At 32.6% G+C, this 15,550-nt stretch overlaps 1 protein-coding gene across 1 annotated transcript; it reads right to left on the bottom strand.

Annotated features, from left to right (window-relative positions):
- Positions 1 to 1,095: 1,095 nt before the first annotated feature.
- On the bottom strand, positions 1,096 to 4,606 carry LOC140834396 (fatty acyl-CoA reductase 3-like). Its single transcript, XM_073199251.1, has 10 exons — positions 4,450 to 4,606; positions 4,085 to 4,188; positions 3,718 to 3,920; positions 3,501 to 3,601; positions 3,117 to 3,309; positions 2,476 to 2,637; positions 2,291 to 2,372; positions 1,919 to 2,185; positions 1,548 to 1,675; positions 1,096 to 1,424 (listed from the first exon to the last, which is right to left on the bottom strand). Exons 1-10 carry the CDS (start codon positions 4,526 to 4,528, stop codon positions 1,268 to 1,270), a joined length of 1,476 nt encoding a protein of 491 aa, XP_073055352.1. The 5' UTR covers positions 4,529 to 4,606; the 3' UTR covers positions 1,096 to 1,267.
- Positions 4,607 to 15,550: the final 10,944 nt, after the last annotated feature.

Genomic DNA, 15,550 nt, shown 5'->3' with positions numbered 1-15,550 from the left:
ATATTTTTTCATGAGTGATTTAAATAGAATATTTGTCTCACAAAATTGACTCGTAAGATCGTCTCTCGGGAGTTTTTATGAATTATTATTACTTTTGTATGTTAGTTTGAGTTTATTAATATTCATACTTCATTATGCGATTGCTGTCTCGCGTGATTGTTTGCAAATTAATCGGTTAACTGGGAATGGAGAGGTAATCAATTACTTTTTAGAAAATTATATTATATCAACTTTTAATACTAAGAAGAAAACGAAATATTAAAAAATAGTGTTTCGTACAACCATGAAACAATCACGAATTGAAGAGTCAACTTAATTATGTCCGCAATCAATTCTTTTATTATTGTTACTTGTAATACCCTTTATCCCAAAATATAATCGGAAGGGGGATTTATGTAGTAGTTGGATAAATATTTAACTAGAAATTATAAAATATCATACTTATAATTTGTCAAAATTTTAAGCAACAATTAGTCAATCCCCAAAGTACTTTCAAACTTCACACACTATCGCCATTAGTTAATTGGCAGAATTAATTCTAAATCAAATTATCTAAAAAATTCATTGCAAAAAATATTCACCGTCAACAAACTCTATCAACTTATATTAATAAAATGACAAATACTTGTGTGAGACGATATCAACGGTAGTATTTTGTGATACATATATATATCTTATTTGGTTCATCCATGAAAAAATAGTATTTTTTATTGTAAATATCGGTATAGTTGGCTCGTCTCACAGATAAAAGATTCGTGAGACCGTCTCACAAGAGACCTACTCTAATAAAATTCGTCCTACGATTATTTCCCCCTCCCTTTTTGATGGAATGGAATTAGTTGCTTTTGTTTGTAACTTGCAAGAAATCAAGTGCCCTTAATATTTTAAACAACACCAGGCAGTATTTTGTCAATGGCACATGGGAGAGATTTTGGTGGTATACCCATTTGTCCAATCCCAGATACAGACGCTAACTCGAAACCATATTATCATTATTAGAAAACAGATTAAATATGGCAATATATGTCGAATATCGCAAATACATGCAAGTCGGTTGATTTTTAATCCAATTTGTGGATAAAGATAAATTGCACATCGAGTCCAATATACAGTGAATTTAGAAATAATGGATACGATTAAATATATATAAAATAAAATATAAAAATACTTGGATTAATTGATCGTTGATCGATCATTAATTGGATCACATATCAATAAGTAGCAATTAATTAATTCGAAATCACGCTAATTATAAGTAATCGATCATTCACTTGAAGACATATTTCACTGCTCCAGGCATATGAATGTTCATGAAGTATTCATCCCATTTTATTTCTTTTGGATCAAAATAGAACATTTCAGCCTCGACGACCCCACTTTCCTTTGCTTCCCTTCTCAGTTTTTCTGTATTCAAATCATCGAAGCTGCCAAAAAACAAAAGACAATTTCATTTATAAATTATATTTACGTGTGTTTTTGTCTTTCTTTCTTTCTTTCTATGATTTGGTAAACTGAAAATTTAGCCATGGAAGGTCATAACTACTTACTATCCTTTGAAGAACAAATAAGGTACATAGAGATCCACCAAGCGCATCACATATTTGATCTTTCTGCATAACTCGACGTACATGTTATCGAAGTATCGGCAGCACGCAGTGTTCAATATTTCTAGTCCCTAAAAATATATCGAACCCGAACTCTTTGTTAGCATGTAGAATTTACACAACCAGATCTTACAAACACATAAATCTCCCAAGAAATCACATGGCACTGACATGACACCGACGTGTATTATGTTATGTCAGCACTTTCATGAAAAATGACTAAAATTGTTATTAAAAAAAGAAAATCAAGACTCAATACGGTGAATATCATATGACGTCGAATATAATAGAGCAAGAATTAATCCGAACCAGACCTTCAAAGGAAGCAAGTAATGAAGAGCCATGTATCTTCGAAAACTATCCATCGTATCGAACATATTGACTTTGCCCACGATTATTGGCTTTCCATCCTTGTCTATCCATGGGTTCCGAGAGAAGTATAGGTGCCCGTATTCTTGAAACCACTTCAGTTCCAAAGGGTTTGATACCGAGGATCCAACATGATATATGCTTTCATTTGGTTGATTTGCATTGGCTGCCATTGCTACGATCATTGCATTTATCACCATGTCCGCCGGTATCTGCGAAAATTCTTTCGATCACTAAATTGTGGAAGAATTAATCAAAAAATTTAGAGAATATTAGAATACTATTTTGTGTGTGTATAATTTTCAAAATTAACTCACCACATCAACAATGCTCTTGGGATCACCAGTAAAACATGTTAGTTTTCCTTTACCATATCCAACAGCTAAGCTATCTATTGTTCTGCAATTCATTTCATCAATCAGATAAATGAAAATATAGATTAAATCACAATATTTCAAGAAAAATAAATGGTTTTTTTTTTTTTATGATTAAACTATTTTACCGGACTCCTTCAGCCCAACCAGGAAAGGGTTCTTTGTAAGTACTTGTAATAATCGTGGGACGAATTATTACAAGTGGCACGTTTTCTCTCAATTCTCCCAACATCATTTCTCCCATGACTTTAGTGAACACGTAGGTATTTGGCCATCCGAATTTCCTTGCCCTGGCGAGGACATAGACAATTTATGTCAACTTATTAAATTGCATATCTTCATTTGTCTTGCTATTAAAATGGATATTGTTTTATGTCTTAATCTTACTGCTGTATACACCAGATAAAATATTTATAAGTTTTTTTTAACATAATAATTATAAGTTATTATTAGAGAAAAGTGTAATTTTGATCATATATTTTTTTTCCGATTCATCTTTGTTATCGAATTTCAGCTTTATTCTTGTATCTTTCGATTTTTGGCAATTTTAGTTTTTTTAATCGAAAATGCTGATGTGACATACATATTTTAGCGCTACATCAACATCTCATTGGTGCAATGTCAGCGCCACATGAGAGAAATAACTAAAATTGCCAAAAAAAAACAAAGATATGTTATTGAAATTGAAATTTGACAACATAGACGACCAAAATACAAAGAAGCGGATTTATAGGACAAAAAATGCAATTTTTAAATAAATAGTCCGAACCTTTGGATACCAAAATCTTTCATGGCTGATTTAATATCATCTTGGGAATAGTTTTGTGCCCCTAGCTGTTTGAGCGTGTCCTCCATCAATTTCTTCTCAGAGTAAATGTCCAAACCTGGTGTCCCGTTCAGTGCCTCTCCCATTTTGTAAGGGGTCTCCATTATTAGTCCTCCTTTTTCACCACATACGTAAGCTGAAACAGGATTGCAATCATTCATTTCATTTTTATTATTGGGACTATGTCAGACTCCACAATGATCTCCTGCAATAACTATTTTGAATATGTGTTGTCGTTTTACGAAAATTATTAATATATATATATATATATATATATATATATATATATATATATATATATGATTGTTTGAATGGGAGTATACCAACCTGTTGATACGTGAAGGAGCACCTTTAATTTGGCACATTTCTTGGAGAAATTCAAGACATGCAATGCACCAAGCGTATTTATTTTAAACGAAGCGTCATATCTGCATGCAAATGTTGTATAAATTAGTTAATAAAAAGAATTAACATTTCTTTTCGTGCAATCAATGTACTAAATTGTTTAATAATAATGTTAATAATAATAAAAGATATCTCATACCTTTCATCAAAGTTAGTAGTGGCAGCTGAGTTAACAACAATATCGATTTCTTTCCACATCTCTTCAAGTAAATTTGAATCTTCCACGCCCAAATTTTCGAAAGTAATATCTCCTGCCACCACTCTAACTTTTTGCGACAAAAAAGAATGGAAATTTTCCCCATAATTTCCTTTCAGAACCCTGAACAAATCTTTCGATATAACCTGCACAAAATTATGAAAATAGTGGTCGTAAACCGAAATCAATGACAGGCAGCAGTGGGGAATTTTCCGCAATGGATGATATAGTGGTGGAAACACTACTTTCTTCCATACCACTGTACGTATGTTATTTTCTTTTGTATAAAATGTATCCGTTGATTGCGTACCTCATGGTTGAAACGGAGCATGGCAGAGTTTGTATCTTGAGCCCTCAAAAGAACATAAAACTTCTTAACATTTGGCTGAACTCGAAGTATCTTCTCAATGAAAACTTCAAATAAATAATATATGAACCAATTAAACACATTAACCTAGCTAGAAATGTGTGTCATTTTATGTGTTTACTTCTTAATTTAGTGCTCTAAATTCAAGTGATTAAGTAAATATCCTCAAGTATACGAGAAAATCATGCAAATGTAAGAACAAAATCAAATACAGACATAGGATGACCAAAAATTTACACTAAAATTTCAAATTTTGTTGTATATAATTAATAAAGGGTGATGCGAGAAGATAGATAAGAAAGTAGTACTCTTAGCAAGAAAGCCAGTGGCACCGGTGACAAGAATACAACTGTTCTCCAAGAACTGAAGAATGCTGCCCAACTCCATCGCACCAATATAATGAAACTTCAACAAGAGTGGGAAAAAAATTGAGAAAGTCGCTGCTTTTCTAAGGATATTTATAGAGCTCTCATGTGCAAAACACAGACACATGTTTTTTTTTCGTTTTTATTATATCGATTTATGGTCTTGATCCACTAACTTGCATTTTTCAATCATTTTTCAGCGGAGTACTGACGTAACATCAAACACCTCAACAATATCCGTTGTCACATGATTAATAATTTTATACGACATATCATCATTATCCAGTGTCACATTAATATGTCAATTAAAAAAGATTAAAAACAAAAAAAATACAAATTAGTGAACCAGTAGAAGGCCAAAAGTTAAAAAAGAAACCTACAATTTACCGGACAAAACATGAAAGTTTCCACCTCTATATATAACCAGTGGAGTAACAAATTGTGATAATTTAAAATAAATGGACAAGGATATACACATTTTTATTTATTTAATAAAAATCTATTTCGATAAATTTATTACCCAACTATATATATCATATATATTACTAAAACCAATATTATTTTACATATAATACTCGAAATAATAGTAAATAAAGCTCACATTACTCATAAAAATAAATATTATCTACTTAATCTCTAATAAGTTATTGTGTAGCCCAAATTCAAAGTGATGACTGACAACTGAATTGTGATCAATAACTCAGTTTCACACGAAAATGGATCTATGATGAACTTTGATTACCGAAAGACATTAATATTGATTGGCCGACAATTTGATGCTTACTTTTGTCCCTTGCCATGTGATCCCACATGTTTGGTCCAACTGGCATTTATTGCATCAGATTAATTTTGACTTTGACAGTATTATTATCATTAACTGGGATGAACACTTTGGTATTAAACTAAAGTTAACATCTACAACACGTGTATGCAAATCTATTTTTTCCGTCTAAATTATATATGTTTTTTTAAAAAAAAAAATTCGATTCTCTCAAATAAATAGTCTAATATATATATATTATTGTTAGGATCAAATATTTATGATTAAGCCAAAAACTATAATTGTTAGTCAAAACGTAACTTTATTTCTTTATATTTATGTTAACGCATGTATCCAGAGACGGATCTACGCTAGGGCTATACTGGACTGTAGCCCAGCCCAATTTTTTTTATTTAGCGACGGTTTTTTGATAACCGTCGCTACTGTTGCGACGGTGTTAGTAAACCGTCGACGATTGGATCGGCGACAGTTTTATCAAAAGCCGTCGCAAATATTAGCGACGGTTATTGCTAAAACCGTCGCTAAATTATTAAAAAATAAAAAAAAGGTGGATCGGTGGTTTTAATTAGCGACGGTTTATTCAATAGAACATCATTACCACTTTGATGTTTTTAATGCAGCAATAAATTTCATTTTGATGGAGTTAAATACTCGGTTCAATGAGTCATCGGTGAAACTTCTTTCTCTTAGTATAGCTTTAGATCCTAAAAATTCATTTGACTCATTTAACAGTGATGATATTTGCAAGCTTGCGAAGAAATTTTATCCTGGAGATTTCACAGATCAAGAAATTGTTGTTTGTTGTTTTGAAGTATGCATTGATACATTTTTAAACTCGATGTGATGCAGAATTTAAAGGTTTCTACACTTGTTGAGTTGTGTCAGCAATTGACCGAGAGTGGACGGTCAAGTGTTTATGTTATGTTGACTAGATTGATTCATCTTGTTTTGACATTATCTGTGTCTACTGCCACTATTAAACGGGCTTTTTCAGCAATGAAGCATTTGAAGACGGCACTTCGCAATAAAATGGAGGATGACTTTCTTGCCGATTGTTTGACACTCTATATTGAACGAGATTTAGCTAAACATATTGATGTAAATTCTATTATTGATGAATTTTATGTTTTAAAATCCCGTAAGGCACAACTTCGTTGAACGATATAATGTACTTTTTTTTTAATAATATATAATTTATCATATTGAGTTCAAGCCCACCCCAACTCTTATTCCTGGATCCGTCCCTACATGTATCGTCTATTTCAATACTAATGGGTCAGACTGTTAGGCACATGAGTCCGGGGAAGTGCATGTTTATCTGTTGGTGCTGTCTCACATTCTTTGGAGATCAGTCTTACTATTTCTCTATCGTCGGTCTTGTCATCGGCAAATAAAGTATTACCCATTAATATCTTGCGTCAATCTTTTACTGTCCACTTAACTAACCAGATTAAGTTGCACAATGTCAGCAGCTTGACTCACGGGAACTTCTCAACAGATCACTCATTCCAGTACTACTCTTACTTGTGTACGTTTAAACCAACATTTCTCCCTCCCAATAAGTATATAAATATGCTTCTTAAAATACTTGAACTCATGACCTCACTCTCTGATATCAATTATTAAGATCAAAAGCTTACAACTATATTCCCATTAAATAAAGTTAAATGTCACATAAAATAGACACAAACTAAATTTATTTGTAAGAATAAGGCCCTCCACAATTTAATTCTTTGTGTCATACCCCGAGCTCGAGTCTGAGCTCGCGTCTGCGTGACTGCACAATGATCCCCTATAGAAACTACTTTGTATTCATCCTCGTTTTACCAAAATGATTAACCCAAATTGCAATAAAAGTCCATTGTATTCACTCAGATGCGGGCTCGGGCTCGGGCCATGACAGAATGGTATCAGATCCATGAAATTAGCTAGCGCATTTGTCAATCCGAATGGTATCACTAAAAATTACCGAGTATTAAAAGTAGTCTTCGGTATATCCTTTTCTCGGATCCGCAGCTGGTAATATCCTTGCCTTAGGTCCAACTTCGAATAAAGTGCTACGTGCATGAGAGTCACCTCCTGAACCTGCAGGGCAAAGTGGTATATGACGGAATTCACCTATTGAACCTGTTGGAGCCACCTTTAGTTTCTCGACGTTTGTGGCTATAAGGACGTTGCGTTCTGAAGGAGTGGTGATTGTGATACCTCTTATCTCACATGGTAAAAATATAAAAAAATCAAAAAATAGTTTATAATGGGCTACAATGGACTTCTATAGAATTTGAGATAATCATTTTCGTAAAACGAAGAATGATATGAAGTAGTTGCTAATGGGTCCATATAGCAAGTACTTCGTATTCGTCATTATTTTAAGAAAATTATTAGCTCAAATTATTATAAAAAGTTCATTGCAGCTCATTATAAAACTAATTTTAAATATTTAATTTTTAATATGTGAGATAAAAGATATAATATTTTAAATTTAACCTAATATTGTACTTGCATTTCCCCATCAAATCAGAGCCAAGTGAACAAAATAAGATACGATTTTGGAGGCAAATATATATAATATTGTAGATGCAAATATAAACATCTGTATATGGTTTAAGTGCACGCAAGGTTTACGCGGTGGATTTACTGTTGACTGCCAACTTCTTAGTACGTCATTAGCTCTATACATCCTCTGTCTTTTCCCTTCTTTTTTATATATATATATATATATCTCATATCAATCAAATTAAATTATTAAATTAGAATTATAGTATTATTCTTGTCTTTGATTTATATTCATTAATTACTAAAAAACAAAATTTTAATATGCGTGAATTCTTTTGATCAAGTTATTTTATCATAGCGTTTGTCTAAGTTGTTTTCTTTTAATCGAGTTATTTCTCACAAGACACGCATTGCATGGTGTAATATAATATATATAAATATTATTTGCTGTTTATATATAATATATTTTATTTTTAAAATGATTTGTTTAGTTATGATTTTCGGGGCAAAATTGAAAAGAAATTTTATATGATATGTCGCTCTCTCGTATTTTATAATAACTAATAATGTGTAAGCATTGCATGTTTATAAAGTTATTTTTTAAAAATTAATTGTTGTTGGAGTTAAATTAATATATAGATTATAAATAATTTTTATTGGAAATATTTATAATTATTTTTGTTCTGATTTGTAAATATATACGTATTTTTGTTTGAATATGCTTGCCCATACATACACCCACGTATCAATTACCTTTAACTGGCAAGCTTCTGCTCTTTTTTCTTTTCCTAGATTATGTTTTCGTCACAAGCATTAATTCCTACACGACATTTTCAAAACCATGCAAGAAAACCTAGCTATACGACATTTTCAAAACCATGCAAGAAAGCCTAGCTGTTTATTTCATGTCTCACCTGTCAACTACCTGCGCAACTAATATAGATGCACTCGTTCGAATTGAATATGAAGTTTTTAAACATTTTACATAAATAAAATTTCATAATATTATAAATAAAACTAGTATGTATGTCTCGAGAATTTGGGTACTAATTTTTATTTTTTTTATCAAGGAACACACATATATAAGATTCGCTTAATACAACAATATCGTGTGTTAAACCACATACACTCCCGACGTAGCATAGCCAAAGTCCATATATATAAATGAAGGGCCGGAATGATGTCCACGCAACAACACATACATTCCTGAGAAAATTTCTCCGGCACATGCTCTCGTTTAAAATTTAAACTTTTGCTGCGCTTTTCACTCTATGGAATTTAGATACCTAATTGGCAAACATATATATATATATATATATATATATATATATAAGTGTATCGACGCACACACATATACAATATTTTTTATAATTCATTTGGTTTATATTTAAATGAAGATCAAGAAATATTGAATTAAAAAAATAAATAGAAAAAAGAAAGAAAAAAAAAAAAAGAATCATGTAGGAATTGAATCTGCAACTTGATAATTAAAAAACAAAGATTCTATAAGTTGAACTACATGTGACTTGCATTAAAGTTTTAACATTTTATTAATATATATAATTATTAAAATAAATCACGATATCAAAAGTTATTATTTTAAATATTTTAAATTTAATAATATAGTATATATTTTTTTTTAAAAAGGTAAAACCAGATTGCATGTGTATTTATCATGCCACAAAAAGCAGCTGCCACGAGGCAGAAGGTATGTGTATTAATCACAAAAACCTGAATAGAAGTTTAACTGTCCATCTAAAACAGTTTAATGTTGTTTGGCTGTTTATATAAATTTTATTTATTAGTCATACTGCTCACTCAGCTTTATCAATAATAAATAATTGAATCGGGTGAGCTGCCTGTGATTTTAATTTTTTTTAAAATGGTAACTAGGGAAATATTAATGTGGACTTTGTTTCCAATAAAGTACGGGACAGCCGACTTGTTTATAATTCTATATATAAATTTTTATTCGTTTTAATGAGTAATTTTAGTCAAAGTAACAACATTGTTTATTAACCCAAAATATACAAACTTTTATTTTATACAAGTTAAACAAAAATAGTTGTATCTCATGTCTTTTATAAGAAATTTAATGATGTTAAACCCACAAATCATACAACTAATGAAATATCTATATCTATCAATTTTTCATCACCGACGTTCATATCGAAGATCGTTTGATTATCTTATATAACGTATCAAACAGTAGTTTTTATATTATATTATCACTCATGGTTCATCCAACAAGTATAAGTTTCGATTTCCAAGTTACTATATTGATACCCAGGGATGAACTCATCAAGATCCGGCCCAAACTCCCGGCCCATATCTAAGGCCCGTAGGCGAATGACCCATGACAAGCTCGGGTATTCTCCTATAAATATCAGGTTTGAGCGTATGATTATGGATTCAATATATTGTTTTCAGCAGCACCCTTAGTGATCTCCTCATATATTCTCAGTCTCTGACTTGAGCGTCGAAACCTGCGTCTGGATTAGTGACACTTACTGGGAGTGGACCCTAAATTTCTCGTGAGTATCATATATCATGAAATCTACAAGGCCAAAAACAAGTAGATTGATTCAGTAAAACTATAAACAGCTATAGCTCTCATTTTTTTACAGCTCCCCCAATGTCACATCCTTCGTCACATACCCATAATCCGATCCAGCTGGGAGACAAACATAATGTTTGGTATCAGTAAAATCACCCACCATGGTGCATTTATTAAGATCAAGAACGCTTTTCAGTCACAGTTAGTTGATCCGAGGCAGAATGATCCAGATTTATTTGTTCGGTATCAATCTGAACCATTTTTATCTACCACCGAAGGATTGGTATTCATTCTATCTGGGGTTAGATTCATCTGATTGAGGTTTAGTTCGGGTGAGTTATTTTAGGAGAGTAGATCCATTTGAACATTTCTGTTCGATGCCATAGCTGGAAGAATATCTTCCTGAAGGAGACTGTGCTTTTTCAATCCCTGTCACAAGGCCAAGATTTTAATTGTGACAACCCAAACAGACGAGCCATAGTTACTGAGAGCAACTCAATTTCCTTTCTCCGCGTGGACAAATGCTTTACACCACTTTTCAAACATTCAAAATGAAAAAAGGAGCTTTCAAAAAAATAAAAATAAAAAAACGAAAGAAGGAACAGAAATTGATTATACTATGAAGTTGTGTATAAACATATAAAAAGAGAGCTTACAAGGTTGAAGATAAAACAGTTTTCTTATGTACCAAATGAATTTATTATCTCAATCTGATTCTGTTCAGTCTAACAAATTAGAGATGGAGTCTGAAATTGGCTAGAAAATTAGAAGATTATTAATCAACTTTAATCTAACCCAACAAAGCCATATCCTCCCTGCTTACTATGTGCAACTAGGATCATTCATCTTCTTGGAACATTTTTCTATCAAAGGTAGTCTATTCACACATTAAAAAGAAACCTCGAAACGGAAGCTCTAGAGATTTCCTTGTTACCCGTTACTGTTGTTATTCGGCCCTTGTTTTATATCTCGGGATGATGGTGTAGCTGATAGGCCATTATTGATACACTTGACACTGTAGATCTAGATTTTTAACATGTGTTGTTGTTCCTTTTATTTCTGGGAGAGGCATGTAAATGAGTTTATCAAATCGCCGCCTAATAGCCTACAGAAAAGTATATAGTTAGACAAAAGTTATGATGGATACAAGTGATTGAATCCGAGTCAATCTAGATTTCAACCTCGGTTGTCTCTGCAGCATGCTCTAGGAAAGTCCAACAAAATTTAATAGTAGGATTGGAAGAACAAATGGATTATACACAATGAGTTTATTTAAAGGCGTTGCTACTTATAAAATATTTGAGCCCATGTTGATGTGTAAGCGATACCTGAAACAGGTGGAATCAGCTTCACTGGCAACAACTTTTGAAAAGTATGACTTTTCTGTTCCAGGTGGGCCGTATAAAAGAAAAGTTCTCCATGGACGTCTCTTGCCTAACATCAGACAATAATTTATGACGAAAAATAAGATTGGTCCATAAAATAAAGTGGTATTTACGCTATGATCATTTTTAATTTCTTATTTTTTTTCCCTTGTCATGTTTTTTCGTTTCCTTCTTGTTTATTTTCTTTTCTGAGAGAGACAAGGTTTAAAAATCGGTTTCAGTGCCTTGTTGATTTTTGAAATTTCAAAAATCCACCAACTATGATCAGTGTTCTAAATGATGGTCGAGGCGGCCGCCTAGGCACGGTAGGCGAACCTCGACCGCACCGCCTATGCATGAGGCGAGTGTTTTAGATGGCCCAAGCTATACGGCGTTGGGGAGGCGGTAACGATAAGAGAGTTGAGAATTGAGAAATTGATGTATGTGGTGGGCATGAGAGAACATATGATGAATATTTTGATGGAGTATTTTTTGATAATGATTTAGACAATCAAATAAATGAGCATGAAAAATAGCACAGAATGATAATGTGATAACTAAAATAGCTGATCATGAAACTGCTTGTGGATTAAGATAATCATGTTGATGAGCTGACATTGTGTACAACACAGAAAACACACGTTGAATGTTCTTATCTAGTACAAGATGTGCAAGATTCTACACTACTAACAATGGTAGGAGATGTTGAAATGAATGTTACGCACTCTTTAATAATTTGTCTAACTTTTTTGTGGGTAAAGAGTTTGTTAAAAAGGATGAATTTCAAACCGAGTTGTTTAAGATTTATTTAATTGTCCCATTTGAAATAAACGTTATGAAATTTATCATCATCATCATAGCACATTCTCACTAGTTGTAAGGTCGGCTACATAGATATTAGGTATCCAAACTAAGAGATTTTCTCATATGTCATCTTTTAAACCAAGATCTAAGATATCTTCTTTTACCACATTTATCCAAGTTTTCAATGACCTACCCCTCCTTCTACTTCTTCCATTAACATGCTGTCAATCTAAGATATGTAGGATTGAGACCATGTTTGGTCTCCTTTATACATGATCAAAGCATGTTAAATCTCTCTAATCTTATCTTCTATAGGAGCTACACCTAAATAGTTCATAATTTTTTCATTCCTATATATCATTGTGTGTTTATTCACATTCATTTTAAGTTTTAACATGTGCATCTCCGCTACCATCATCTTATGCATATGTAGTCCTGTTTGGCCCAACACTCCGAGTCATGAAGCATAGTTAATCGAACAATAGTCTTATAACATCTTTCTTTCAATCTAACAGATCCTTAGACTCCTGATGTCATCATTCATTTCATTCACTATGCTTTAATCATATGGTTCATATCCTCTCTAATGTCTTCAGTATTTTGGATAATAGATCCTAAATAGCAAAAGGTTTCACATTCTAGGACTTCTCGGCATTCAATCTCAATTAGACTTCACATTCGTACAGATTCAGGACAAAATTACAAGCTAAATATTCCATTTTTTAATGACTAATTCAAAACCTTTACTTTCAAGAGCTTCACGCCATCTATCTAATTTTTTATTTACATTTTCTTTAGTTTCGCCTATCAGAACAATATCATCTACAAACAACATACACCAATAGATACCTCATCTTAAATATGTCATGTCAACTCATCCATAACCAAAGCATAGAGGTAAATGCTTAAAGCCGATCCTTGATGAAGTCCTACTGCCACAGGAATTTACTGACATCCTTCCAATCGACCTAACACTGGTTACGACACCTTTATACATATAGTTAATGATTTCGATGTAGTATTGAGGCAAATGCTTCCTGGTAAGTACCCATCAAATTAATTCTCTAGGCATTGTATCATGGGTTTTCTCTAAATAGATAAATATCATACGCAGGCTCTTCTGTTATTCTCTATATTTCTCTATCATTTGTCTAATCAAGAAAATAGTTTAACTTGTATACCTACCCGAGATAAAACCAAATTGGTTTTCTGATACCGTGGTGATACTCTTAATTCTTTGCTCTATCACTCACTCTCATAACTTCATCATATGGCTAAGAAGCTTAATCCTTCAATATTTTAAGCATTCCTATATATTTACTTTATTCTTATAAATTGGCACGATAACACTATGTCTCCAAGATTTTGGCATGTTTCTAGAATCTAGAATCCTATTAAAGAGCACAGTCAGTCATTGGATCTCAACTTCTCATAGACACTTCCATACCTCAATTGTTCTCATCCGATCCAACTACATTCCCCAGTTTCATCTTCTTCAGTGCCTCTGTTACTATGGGGCCCTTAGCTCCTAAACGTTATTACAATGCACTTTGATTAGGGTTAATTAATCACAGCGGAAAACGAGTTTAAAATTTCTTTACGATGAGCCCAAAAATATCTCTTTTACAATTTGAATACTGAAAATAGTATTTAATCTCACGTCATAAACACGCCCACACGTAATCAAAACCAATCACATACAAACAACTCATATCCTCGGGACATGCCCCGGTATATAGATACATATACATATATATTGGGAACAACACATAAACATAAAACATCAGTCCAAGCTGTGGCTCCCTCCAGAAGTACCATCTCCGGTCTCCTGATATCCTGGAGTACCTGCCATTGTCCACACACAAAGACAACAACAGCCTCCCTTGGGGGTGAGCAAAGCTCCGTATGGAACAACCAATCATATATACCACAGATATCTAAACAATGATATATGGTATGCAATGCATGTATGTCGTGGAGGTATCGGGTCAAATGCTCATCCACTGAGCACATTTCAGAATCAATCGAATCGCTATCAAATCAATGCTCGAGCTGGCACACCGGCCAATATGGGAATACACGTATGATAGCGTCGGCAAAGCGCCATCAAATCTCACATCTCATATCCAATCGTATGGGGCCACAAATGTCTATGTTTTACGGGTCATATAATACCAACATAGCAATTGTGTTCACAAACCCCGGAATCCAATCCAATCATATCAAGGTATACAAGGATCATAGCTCAACGTGTATGTCATGTATCGATGTATGCATCAAATAATGTGTGTTGACAAAACATTTATTTTATACATCGATAATCAAATCTCAATGTCATGTATGCCACATCAAATCATCAAATAGGCACATAGACACGTATTCCAATCCAATCAATCCAACATATATCATATAATACAGATACCTATCGTATGTTACCCGATCGCAACATACCTCAATTCTTCGTTCCGGTTGATGTAGCTTGAGTATATCAGTATAATAATTTATCTACATCAATAACATACTCATTCCAATCAATAATATATTCCAAAATCATTAATATGAGTTTCAAATATCATTTGAAACTTCAAAAATTCATATCAAATCATAATCATATCATAATTCAATTCCGACTTCGAATATGAGTTTCTTGTCGGTTATTTTACTACATATATTTATCATAATTAATAATAACTGATAAATAATTTTTCAATCTCAATCAAATGATTAAAATTCTCTAATTATAATAAATTGAGAATAATTCAAAATAACATCACTATAATCATCTCTTCTTCGTTAAAATCATACACTATTCAACAATCTTTAATTCCAGTATGATTTAACAATTTATCGGATTTATTCCAAAAATCGACGAATTTCAAACATCACCAAAACTATGAAATTTATACCTCAAATCGAAGACCTCGTGTAAACGATCCTAAATCTGAATTCGGTTCGTCGATTAGATAAACCTATAAGTCGCAAGATCAACAAGAAAAATCGTAAACCCCGTTACCCCTTTTTCTCTCCTCTCTCTGCGCTACC

The sequence above is a fragment of the Primulina eburnea genome, chromosome 1, assembly GCF_022965805.1.
Source record: "Primulina eburnea isolate SZY01 chromosome 1, ASM2296580v1, whole genome shotgun sequence".
Taxonomy (NCBI): domain Eukaryota; kingdom Viridiplantae; phylum Streptophyta; class Magnoliopsida; order Lamiales; family Gesneriaceae; genus Primulina; species Primulina eburnea.
Note: the sequence above shows the minus strand (reverse complement) of the source record. Positions and strands in the feature narration are given on the sequence as shown.